Raw genomic sequence first — 12,219 nt, 5'->3', positions numbered from 1 at the left:
CAGCTCTGCCATGCCAGGCCCTCTGGCATACCCAGCATGGAGAGCTAAAGGAGCTCCTCCTCCCAGCCCAGGAGAAATGATCAAAACAGCCAAAACCACAACTACAGCTGCACTGGGGAATACTTGAAATGCACCTTTTTCATGTTTTCCCAAACACAGGGAAACACAACCAACATACGGCACATTCCTTTTGAAAGCCTCTGAAATGCTGCTCAACACAGAGCCTGTCTGCAGGACACAACCCAGACAGGCTTGTGGGAGGGGGCATGGTGGTGTTAGGGGACCATGAAACTGAGACTGAAAAGCCCTTACAAGCTCAGGCCATGAGGCTCCAGCTGCACAAAAGCCTTTTCACCCAAGAGCTTTGCCAGGGGGGCACTTGGGAGAGAACCACAGATCATGCCTGTGTTCCATGGGGGAGCTGGGGGGGCTTCCCTGTGCTGGGACCACAGTTCAGCCTCAGCAGGGGCAGTCCAGAGCGGAGATACTCAAACACACAGATACCTGAGCAACCTGATCTAGGCAGACTTGTTTCAAGTAGGAAGCTTCACTGAGACTTCCAGAGGTCTCTTCCAACCCGAATTATTCTGTACTCTGCGAGATCTGGCTGCAAGCAGGGGCTGGCAATGTCTGATCCAGCCCCCCGAGCTCTGGTCACTGCTGAGAGCAGCACTGAGCAGATGTGCCCTGCTGGGCATCTGCAGATCAGGAGCAGCCAGAGTGAGCAGACTGTGGCAGGATGTTAATGCCTCTGTCTGTCCATCACAACATGTTTAACGTGCTGCCTGTCTTATGGAAAAGTTACGTTAAAAGCTAGCAGTGTAGTTTGACTAAACACTGAGATTTAAAAGGAACATATGCACACATAGGAAAAAAAGCCCAGAACCATCAGATGTAAATTTCAAGCCTGAACTACCTCACAATGTTTATTTTTAACATAGACCATTCAGCTGCAATTTTGCACTTCTGACAAAGTGATTATTTGAGTATCTTTCCTCCATTGTGGCCATCTGAAAATACTACAGGCAATTACAAGTTTGGGTAACCTCTGCTGTGAGTTAAATGTTTTTTTTTAAAACCAAGATCAATTGTAACTGCGATAAGACAAGCCTGGGCTCGTGAACTGTTACAAATTCACTTCTGTAGTTGCCCAGATTGCAAAACATGAAAAAGAAAAGAAATTGATGTCTTCTAAAAGAGATGGAGGAGCTCAGTGCAGAGGTAGGCAACAAATCCACCCAAGAGCAAGGCCAGCTCCTGCATCTGCAGTGTGTTATCCTCCTCCCACCCAGCCCAGCCTGAGCAAGCCTACAGAGAACACCAACCACACAGAAATCCCACTGTGAAGGAAAAACTGCTGAATACACATTTTATAAACAGATTCCACTGGGGAGCTAGAGCAACACACAGTGAAGGCAATCTTCACTGAGCCTCAATATTCTCCAGTCCATTAATGACCACAAACAGTGATTTCCCCAAGAACAGTCCAGCATCTCCTATCACTAAATGACTTTAATTTAAAGGCAGATATGAACAGCCAGCTTTGCCCTTGCTGCCCAGGGCAGTCTCTGCAAGGCTGGGTGGGAAAGGCAGTACTTGCCACAGTAGGTGTAGATGAGTTTGGAGTCGATGAAGCGGACTTTGAGGTTGTGCAGGACAGCAGGCTCGTGCAGGTAGCTCAGGGCTGTCAGGTCGTTCTCACCAACCAGGATGTCAGGGTTCCTCAGGGGGGGCAGCTCCTTGGTCTTGGGGTCAAGGCTGTACTCTAGGTCCTGCAAACCACAAGGACACACCTCAGAGAGCTGCTTCCCTCACCCAGCTCCTCCAGCTGCTCCTCCCACCAAAGCACGACAAGGTGAAAAACCACAAGGCACAATTTCTGTTCTCTGGTGATTTGACTTAGCAGTTGTTTCTCCAAAAATGTCATTTAAAATTTCCCAGAAGGGTTTTCTATCTGTACAACTGTATAGAGACATTACCTTCTTAGACTATTACTTAAGCAAACCCCATGCTTTTGCTGCCATATCTTTTTATTAAATAAACCAAAATACACTATATCATAAATCTAACCAGCTTTCTCCCTATTGTTTTCCTCTTGAGTGGAACAGGCAGAGGAAGATGATTTTCACCCATCTATCATAGTCAGCTTCATACACAGTAGCACAACATGGGAATGTTGGCAGAACACCATGAAGAACACAAACACTGAAAGAAATGCTGCTTAGAACTTTTTTCAGATATAAATTAATCTCTAATACAGATGTTCTAATTGCGTCTGTCTCTAGATCTAAAATCACTTTATTTACCTGCTATTTCCATGAAAAAAACCAACTCAAATGATGTGAGCTGTACATGGACACGTCATCATTTCTCAACACAGCCCACAGCATCTTCTTTGTAATGCCCTTAATCCTCGCCTTTTTTATCTTTATTAATTTTCTGCTGGTTATGTTCAACTTAAAAGTCACAGTTATTTCCCTGCAACACTGTTCTCCTAGCAACCCTGTCTCTCTGGAATAGCAAACCAGGGCTATGTGTTTAATGGCAAAAGTAGAAAAAGATGATGATGCAATTGAGCATAACAGGCAGTGGATAAAAGCAACTGCTTTTTAATTTATTTTAAAAACAAGGCAGAATTTATTTTTGTAACTAAACAGTAAAATTTATCACATCAAAAAATGCTGCAGAAAGTGAGTAGACAAAGCCAACTGCACACACCTAAATACAGATATATTGTGACAGCAGAGCTTCCTGCAATAGAAAGGTCAGACTCTGGTTGAGAACAATAACTATCAGCTTACAAACCACACACAGACTTACCTTGCCCTCTTCCAGTCGAAGCTGAAGGACTTTATCTCCAGGTTTATAATCTTTGAGGAGTTCTGCTGACTTCCACACCTCCTCTGGATCAGGGATCCAGACCCTGGCATACTGCAGTAAAACAACAACAGCAAAATATCTGTAAGCTTTGGCTGCACTATGGTTAAATCCCTGAAATAAATGACACTAAAAATATTTTTGTCTTTTTTAAATACATGTTTAACAGACAAAGCCTTAAGGAAGAGGCAAGTTAATTAGTACATCTGAGGTGAATAACTTGTTCTATTGATAAATCCATGCAGAAGGTATGCCAAGATATACATTCAATGCTGAAAATCTACAAAATAAAAAAAAAATAAAAATCAGCATTTCCAGAAAGATCAAAAATTTAACTATCCAAAAAGACTACTTGGAGTAACTCTTTTAAATAGGTTCTAAATGCATTTGTAGCATAATATCATAGAGCCATTTTTGTCGTCTTTTTTCCCAAAGAGAATACTTCAACCCATCTGTGTTAATTTAGGCAAAGCTGCCTGATCAAGTGTTAAAAGCTCTTCCTTTGTAGTTACAAACATGGCTAGATTAAAATTTATTATATTCAGTATGCCAAAAGAAAAAAAAAACCTGAAAGATTTGGTTGAAAAGGCCTCCAGATATAAGGAAAAAGCCCATCAACAAACCAGATTCCTATTAATAACCATTTTCATCCAAACTTTATTCATAAAAGTGACACAGTGCAAACATATGTTTTCAAAAACAGTAAGCATATTCATATTTTTCAATGAGTGAAGATACAATTGTTACCTCATATTCAAGAATCAATGAAAGATGTATGGAAAACTGGAAACCAGCTGGTCACTTACAGAGTCCCATGAACATGCAAATACACACACAGGAACACAGCTCTTGAGCAGGACAAGGAAAAGGCTGAGACATTTTTAATATGTTCAGGTTCCTGAAGCAATGCCCCTGCTATGCCCTGAGCTCACACCACAGCCACACCTGAGCAAACCAAGCAGCTTCTTGGCTCTGGAGCTGCACTCATGCACCTCATTGCAAAACACACTCAGTCCACTAATTTATTTCAAAATAACTATATTTCAATAACTATATTTGTCAAAGCATTTGATGGCAGAGAAAACTGCATTTGGTCATGCAGCTTCACCACCTAATCTTACACAACCTCTTTATGTACAGCTTCCTCTGCCTCAAAGAGTGCTGGAGGGCTTTCCCCCCCTTATTAACCCAGTTTTCCCACTACAGAAAATTAGAAACTGCTTGTTTCTGTTAGGCATTTTCTGAAAAACTTGATGAAAAATTTCATATTGCTTTCTTATTGCAAGAGAGGGCATGATAAAATGTGTTGAGCAGCAGGACTATGATATCAGGGTGTCCCCCACATGGCAAACATTCAGAAGGAGGAACAATTGTCCTATTAAAGGAATTTATACTAAAAGTATATTTCATAATAAAAAGTATAATAAAAATATAATAAAATTTTATCTATATTTTAAAAATAAAAATTATATCTATATTTTATATATAATGTCATATATTATAATTATTTATTAATAAAATAGTCAATATAATTATATCATATGTTTTCTATATTATATATAAAATTATAGGTACATTTTATAATTTAAAACATACACTGTATTACATTAATATTATATACTATATTACATTAATACTATATTAAAACTATCTATCTAAGGAAAAACCTGTGACTGTCTCCAGACAGACACAGCTTTGAGTGATTGGTTAATCATTCAAAACAACTTTCACCTGTGTCCAATTAACAAATCACTTTGGGTAAACATCTCCATAACACATTCCACGTGTGCAAAAACAGGAGCAGAGAATAGAGATAAGAATTGTTTTCTCTTCTCTCTCTGCTTCTCACTGCATTCCCAGGAAAAACCCTTGGGAAGTTGTGCCTGCTGACTTCAGGAAACAACTTGTTTCCCAAACCCGTGCTGATCCTTAGGAACACTGCACATGAGGAATTTACAACAGCCTAAACCAATGGTTTTACCCTCAGCACATGGCAAAGCAGTGCCTTCACCCGCAGAGCTCCTGCACAGCTCATGCCCACACACATAAACCGGGAGAAAGGAGAGCGGGAATGAAATAAATAAATAACAACTCACTTTCATCATTCCCATTACAGAGTATATCATGCTCCCACACCTGGCTTTCTCCATCACCACTGGCTGTTACTGCCAGCCCTAAGAATCCACTTTATACAAAGACAAGAAGCTTTGCTCTTTGTAGTCCATGTGTGTTTGTGTGGCTTATTTTTTTCTTTGAGCTTTGTTAGCTTCATAAGTATTTGCTAATGTTCTCAGTGCAGAGGTGCTACATTACTTTATTAATTGTATAATCTTTTCCCTACTCCCCAGGAGATAAATTATTTGAAAAACAGAAGATGCCCAAAACAATCACTCAGCGTGTGCTGCTGCCGGTCACAGAGCACTGTGTAACCACAGAGGAGAGCACAGCAGAAGGCAGGGCTTGGGCACTTGGGCAAGCTGCTTTCAGCCCTTCTGGATCCCCAATCCACAAGGCAAGGAGCTCTGGGGTGAAATGAAGGTCTGTGCAATGCAAGCACAAACCCACAAACTATAAGTCCAAAATTAAACAGGACTTGGCAGTACAGGTGGCATATTAAAGTCAAGTAGCAGGCTAAGGAACAACATTTTCTTTCCTTTCCACTTGGTTTGAAACAAAAGACACTTTACAAAACTTCAGAAATCATACTCATGATTTCATATAATAGTAATTTCAAATCACAATTTCAAATTCTAAAATCAATAATTCATAAGATTTATATATTCAAACACAGCACAATACACCTGTTCTCAGAATTATTTTATTTTAAAAAACTCCATCAAAACAAAAAGCTAAAAACCAAAACCCTGTCAGAAATCAGGTAAGTTTTTCAGTTTCACAAAAATGCTCCAGCCTCAGACACAGCTGAAGACTGAGTGCATTCCACACTGTGACCAGGTTCCACCCCCAAGATGCCACAGAACTTCCCCACCCCCAGTATTTCTGATAGGATATTCCTTCCAAGGAATTAACAGAAAGCCAAGTCAATGTGAAAGAGGAAAGCATTTAAATGCTGTCTAGCAGAAGGAATCAGCAGCCTGGATTCCTTTAGGCTACACAAAGCAGAGTTTCCTGACCTAAGAAAGGCAGCAGCCTGAAAGGCAAATGCTGATAACCTGAAGCACCAAATGCTGGGTAGCAGCTCCTAACTCTGCAATCTATGGCTGCATGGAACAGGCATCTTTAATTTATCCACCTAAAACTGTACATCTAGAGAAGGGAAGGAAAAAGCAGAAAACAGATCACCATAGAAACTGAGCCACTACAGACAGCAGAACCTTCCATGACACAGCCCTACAGAAATTGAAGCCATCCTATGAGCACCAGGCTGCAGCTTTTCATCCCCAGCACCAGTGCCTAGCCTTAAATCCCTGCCAAAGAAAACACCTGGTAAAAGGAATGGGTGGGAGGAAAGAGAGAGATGTTCCTAATTATAAGTACTGAATCATTTCTCAACATTCTCACCTCATTAACTGAGCAGAATGTTTTGCAAAATCAGATTTTCATGCTTTTATATAATCAGTTGATACTAAAATTCCATTGCTGCCTGGCCTTTACTGGGATCCAACCCTACGAAAAACAAAGCACCACCACTGGTGGAAACAGGACCAAGGGCCTCTCTTGGGAAATACCTTACTCTGATATCTGCTATTCATCCCTCTTTACTTACTAGTATATAAAAATAGGGTTCATGATTACATTAAAATAATGCTGAAATAAGATAAAATTCTAGAGCCACTGATTTACAAATCAGCCTTCTAAAAAGGGAAGGGAATTCTAGTTTAAAAATGAGTATGCTGTCTAAAATTCTAGCACTGAAATGACAATATAAATTACAGCAAGAATCAGATGAATTTTAGTTCAATCATTCTAATTATGATCCATGAATACATTACTCTTCGTGGGAGTTCAAGGCAAATTTTGCACCACCAAAACAAAACTTCTGATAGGGGAGATATAAGTATGACTTACTGCAGGAAAGAGCATGAAATAAAATTTTAGGTAAATAATGCTTGACCTTTCATGTCAGCCCAAGTTTACCACTGGTGTCACTTGCACCTTATATTTCAGTACTGATTTGGCTCAAATAAATGAGATTTGCTATCCCCCTTCAGTGGGGGTGATTGGACTGCACTGGAGGGGCGGGATGGGAGAGGCTGGGGAGCACACACAGCACCCTACAACATCTCCCACCCTACAGCAAAGAGCATCTCCAGGACACCTCTGAGCCCCAACCAGTCTGAAAATCACAATAAACACAAGGGATACCAAGGAGATGTCCAGAAGAAAAATAAATAATTAAATGCATAATGACAGGACTATTTCAGATCTCAGTTTCCTGCCCAGACTCTCTTCCAGCCTCAGCCTCACATAAAGAAAGAGCATCTCCAAAATGCCCTGCAAGTGTGGAGTGCTGTACTTGGTTCCAGGAAGGACAAGCTGGGCAATAGTTTATAGACACCTACCTATAAAGCAACTCTGAAAGAGTTCACAGCAGAAGATAAACACAGAAGTTTTCACATCTCTGGTGGGTCAGGAGGTTGGCTGGATTACTACAACTTTACATAATAAGAAAATCTAATAGAAAATCACAGTATTCTGTCATACCTCGTGATTTCATCTTAGATCACATGAAGAAATCAGCAGACTATAACAATTATCTATCAAATGAGACCATCTGACTCACAAAGCCTCTCTCCTGAGCTATTAACCTCTTGAAGCACTAATTGCCATTGCTGACAGAACAGAATTAGCAATGCAGGCAGCTCAGCAGTCTCAGCAGCAGGCAAATAGTTCTGTACTGCCATTGCACAACCACAAACACACAAGGAGGAAATACAGCTATCTTCCCAGCTCAACTGCTCTGTGCCTAACAGCTGGAAGAGTTCATTAAATGAGCTACATCCTAGAAGGAAAAAGGAAATTTCAGCTCAGAGAAAGCTGTCCCAAGTTTCTCAGCATGACCTACACATACAAGTGAACTGGTATGATTTTCATTCCAGCAGGGATCATCTCTTTTTTTATTTACAGACAGCCCCAAAAACCACAGTCTTTCACATGCTCACCATGAAAAGAAATAGGAGAGACATTCCCCACTCCCTTTCAAGGAGGACCTCGGGTCTGGGCAGGAATAAAGCAGCTCATTTATGTCTGGATCAGAGAGACACCATCAATTCTGGCAGCACTGGCTCAAGGAGCCAGTGGAACAGCAACAGCTGGTCAAAGTCAAAGCCAAATTTCACCAAAATTATTAAATGTGAACTTGCTGCTGACTGAACATGGCCACGTGGAGAGAACAGACTGCACTGCCAGGCTGGGAAAAGAAGTGTCTCTGCTAGTAAGGAGCATTAAAAGAGCACAAAGTCATCAAAGTTGACACTGCAGAAGTGTTGGACTGATTTTTGCAAAATGAAAAGTTATTACAAAAGGATTTCTTGGGATTCCTTGGCTGGGGTTGCTTTGGAAACACAATTTGATGCTATTAGAACAACCTCCTTTCGGCTTCATCATTTTCCCCTATGCTTGGTTCACAGTGCCACCACCAAATAACACTGAGCCTAGAAATACTTGAAAAGCAAAGTTTAGTTTTTATAAGCTGTACACAAGCAGATCAACAGCCAGGTGAGTAACAGCAAACACAAGTCTTGACTTGAGCAGTCTGGATCTCCTACAAAGAGATCAGGATCACTCACACAGGAGGCAGTCCTGTTTCTCCCACTGCTGAAACCACTGAAATTTGTGCCACCCTCCTGTGATCCATGGGCAGCCCCAAGGACACCCTGAACTGCTGCTATCACAGTGCTGCTGCTGCACCCTGGAAAGTCAGACAGGACTTTATTCTCATAAAAATGCCAAGTAACCAGGGAGGATTGGAAAGTGGAGCATCCCCATGACACGTGGGCTGCTGCAAAACCTCTGACCAACTCCTCTTAATTCTTCTTAGGGCCAGAGGGAAATGGAATCATTAATTTGAAAAAAAAAATTTAAAAGAAATTACAGGTTTTTTAAAGGCAGTAGCACTCTTTATGCATGGAGTGTATTTTCTGTCTTGTTGCTCAGCAAGAGCCATTTACAAACCTATTGAAGAGTTTAAGGCCTGATATTTAAGGCTGAATTAATCTGAAAATAAATTTATATTTCCTCTATTGTGTATCATGATATAAGTGGCAATTAGTATTAGTGTTTTATCTGTATTAGTGTATTATGAACAATCCCACACAGTTAGCTTGACCTCACAGGAAGATCACAAGCCCTGTGCTATTCTGTCTGATGGGAATTCCCTGGCCAGCCACAAGCAGAGCTCCCAAATCCAAGGGAATCCAGGGGACAGCAATGACTAGGCTCTGAGTTACCCCCAAGGATATCAGGATATCACCCTATGAGTTTGCAAACCACTGATACTGGTGTGCAAACCTGGCTCACAGGTAGGCAGGCGAGGCACTGCATCCTTCACCATGCACAAGGAAATCCCTGGAATCACAATGAGAAAAAAAATCTGTTGTACTTGAGAACTTCATCATCCCCTACATTTGAATCATAAGGCTATAAAAGCCCCCACTCCCCTTCTTTCCTTCCTTTAAGCATTTTTATAAAGTATTCTTTGTATCTGGGGCCCGGGGGCTTGCAACAACAAAAGCCACTTGTGTGTCCTTTGCCACATTCGCCTTGACTGCACAAGGTACAAGCAAAAGCTGTCAGCATCCCACACAGATCCACTGCAGCAAGGTCTGCATCATCTGCCACTGGAAAAACATTGATTTACATGGCTGGAACCTTACCTTGCTTCAAAGGGATGCAAAAAAAGCTAAACCCCAAACACAGGATATCTATGCACAGTGAAATTCAGAGAAAATTACCACCCTGCAAATCCACACCTTGGACCTAACCTCAGCCAAAAAAATGTAGTTGTACTTTAAACTACCAAATCTATCAAGGAGAGTTCCATTGCAAGGTTGTAACTGGTAAAATGGTCCTACAAAACATTTTTCAGGAGTTAAAACACACAAAATGTTTACAAGTTCAGCATTTTCTACACCTTTAAGAACACAATTTTCTACATTTTATGTAGAATTACTTGATTTTCTCTTCAAAATGTCATACAGAGGGAGACAGACATGGTCTGTAACCAGCCCTGCCCAGCTGCTCCATTCTCCATCAGTCATCAGCAAATAACTCACCACAAACCCTCAGTGAAACAGCAGCACTGCTATCTTGCTCCATGCAGATGCTGTTCTCATTTAATTCAGTATGTTTCTCCAGAAAAAGCTTATTTAAAGTAAAGCAGGCTTAAAAATACACATTCACACAAACAGCAGTGCTGAAGGAAATTTTGTGTTTGCAAGAGTTTTGATTTCTAAACCTGTCAAAGGAATGAATGCAGCTCAGAAGAATCTCCAGAAATGATGGCACTAACAGTGAGATCAAGCCCAGCAATGATCTGGGCACTGCTTGAGACACAAACCAGCTGAAAAACCACAATAAGAGCTGCAAAAACATGGAGCAGAAATGTGGCACCTACCTCAGATTGAGAGACAGGGAAATATTCTGACTCATGTGAGATTTCATTTGGGGTCATACCCACACAGAGAAGCAAATGCTGTATTGCATTCCAATCCATACCACCAGAATGAAGGCCAACAAGGAATTATATGCTAGTGATTTCAAATATAAGTTAATTATAAGTCTGCCTTAAAACTCACAATTCCTCCAACCTGAAAAACATGTTACAAGAATTGTACAAGAGTGACCACAAGAAATTTAAGGGCAGATGAAACAACTGCAGTTACTCTGAATATTCAGCTAATGAGACTTGTTGCACTGAAGAAACCTCACTAGGAAAAGGATGTATGATTTCATGTTTATGTACTTACAGTGAGTGCTGCTCCAATTGAAAAACTTTAAAATAGCCTACACCTAAGAACACAAAAAGATATGTAACCCCATTAACTTCATGGGTGCCTAAACTTAAGATTCAATAACACAAACATTGTAAGGGGCAAATAAAGGGTGGCTTTATTTGTAAGGGCAAATAAAACAAGTGGCTGCAGGATTTTGTTTCAACATCAAAATGATGCAAGCCATAATAAAGACTTGACAGCATAAATGCAGAAACAGACATAACTTCCAAATTCAGCCCAGACTGAATATGTTGCTTCCGTATTTTTCATGCTGATGTCACAGGATGAAATGCTGATTTCACTTTGTCAAGTTCTCAGATGGATTGAAGCCCTTCCAGAAGCTTTCTACAATTATATTCCTGGAGTTCCTAGAGACCTCAGGAGGCAGAACCCCTGAGTCACTGCTCCGGAGGGAAGGGGAAGCTGCAGCTCCTGCTTCAGACACACAGGAGGAAAATTCTCCTCCCTGCCCCAGCACAGAGCCTTCTGCAGCCCTGCCAGGGCTTTATCTGGGCTATCCAGAACTTCCTCATGCAGGGTGGGATAATAAAGGGCTGTACTGACCAGACAGAGGCACTGCACTGTGCCACAGCACTGGAGTAACAAAAACTGACTGGGAAAGCAGCAGTGGGGCCATAGCTGCTCACCGAGCTCACAGAGGTGAAATAAGGCCACGTTTTCTGCTACCTGTAAAACAGCTGGAGCATGGACAATTGCTGACTTAACTGTGAAACTTTAAATTTAAAGTTAAAAATTAAAGAAAATATATTTGAGAGTAAATTAAGGCTGTACTTTTCTGAGTGTCTTTCTGTAAAGTTGAACTCAAAAGCACCATCTTATTTTTACCTAATCCTAGCCTCCAAAAAAGCCACATTTGAAGTAAAACACCAAACTGATGTTTTAAAAAGCAAAGACTAACTGAATGTTTTTTGTTAGGCCAACACAGAAGGCCCAGCTGAGATGCAGCTGCACCACTGAAACTAGTTCTCCTTGAATAACTCAAGCTAAGTCAGTAAAAGCTCTGTTTCACCAGCTAACCCAGAGTGTAGCTGCCACCCAGACACCTTCCTGCCCTACTCCAGCAGCAAACTCACACCAGTGAAGCACATCTAATGGAGCCACATTTAGTTCCAGCAGTTTTTCATGGGAAATTAACAGTAATTTACAGCAAGTCCCCACACGAGGAAACCAGAGTGGCCTGATAAGGATGACCTGGCAAGCTGAAACCCCAAACCAGCGAGCAGAGTCAAACCTCCCCCAGAGCTGCTGCTCCTCCACAACACCTGGGGAAGCTGTGAAAGCAGAACTGGGGTCACAGAGCTGCTCTCCAAAGCCCCAGCAAGAGCAGCAGCCATTCCCTGCCCTCACCAGGGGCTGTGAGCACCCT

At 41.4% G+C, this 12,219-nt stretch overlaps 1 protein-coding gene across 4 annotated transcripts in view; it reads right to left on the bottom strand.

Moving 5' to 3' along the window:
- The window catches only part of MYO5A (myosin VA), a 97,051-nt gene that overhangs the window by 73,422 nt on the left and 11,410 nt on the right, over nucleotides 1-12,219 (bottom strand). For all 4 annotated transcript variants that reach the window (XM_064722689.1, XM_064722691.1, XM_064722690.1 and 1 more), the window contains exons 2-3: nucleotides 2,821-2,931; nucleotides 1,601-1,772 (exon numbers count right to left, since the gene is read on the bottom strand). In XM_064722689.1, the coding sequence (XP_064578759.1) occupies nucleotides 1,601-1,772; nucleotides 2,821-2,931 (283 nt within the window). The remainder of the gene's footprint in view (nucleotides 1-1,600; nucleotides 1,773-2,820; nucleotides 2,932-12,219) is intronic.

Source organism: Zonotrichia leucophrys, chromosome 10, assembly GCF_028769735.1.
Source record: "Zonotrichia leucophrys gambelii isolate GWCS_2022_RI chromosome 10, RI_Zleu_2.0, whole genome shotgun sequence".
Classification (NCBI taxonomy): domain Eukaryota; kingdom Metazoa; phylum Chordata; class Aves; order Passeriformes; family Passerellidae; genus Zonotrichia; species Zonotrichia leucophrys.
Note: the sequence above shows the minus strand (reverse complement) of the source record. Positions and strands in the feature narration are given on the sequence as shown.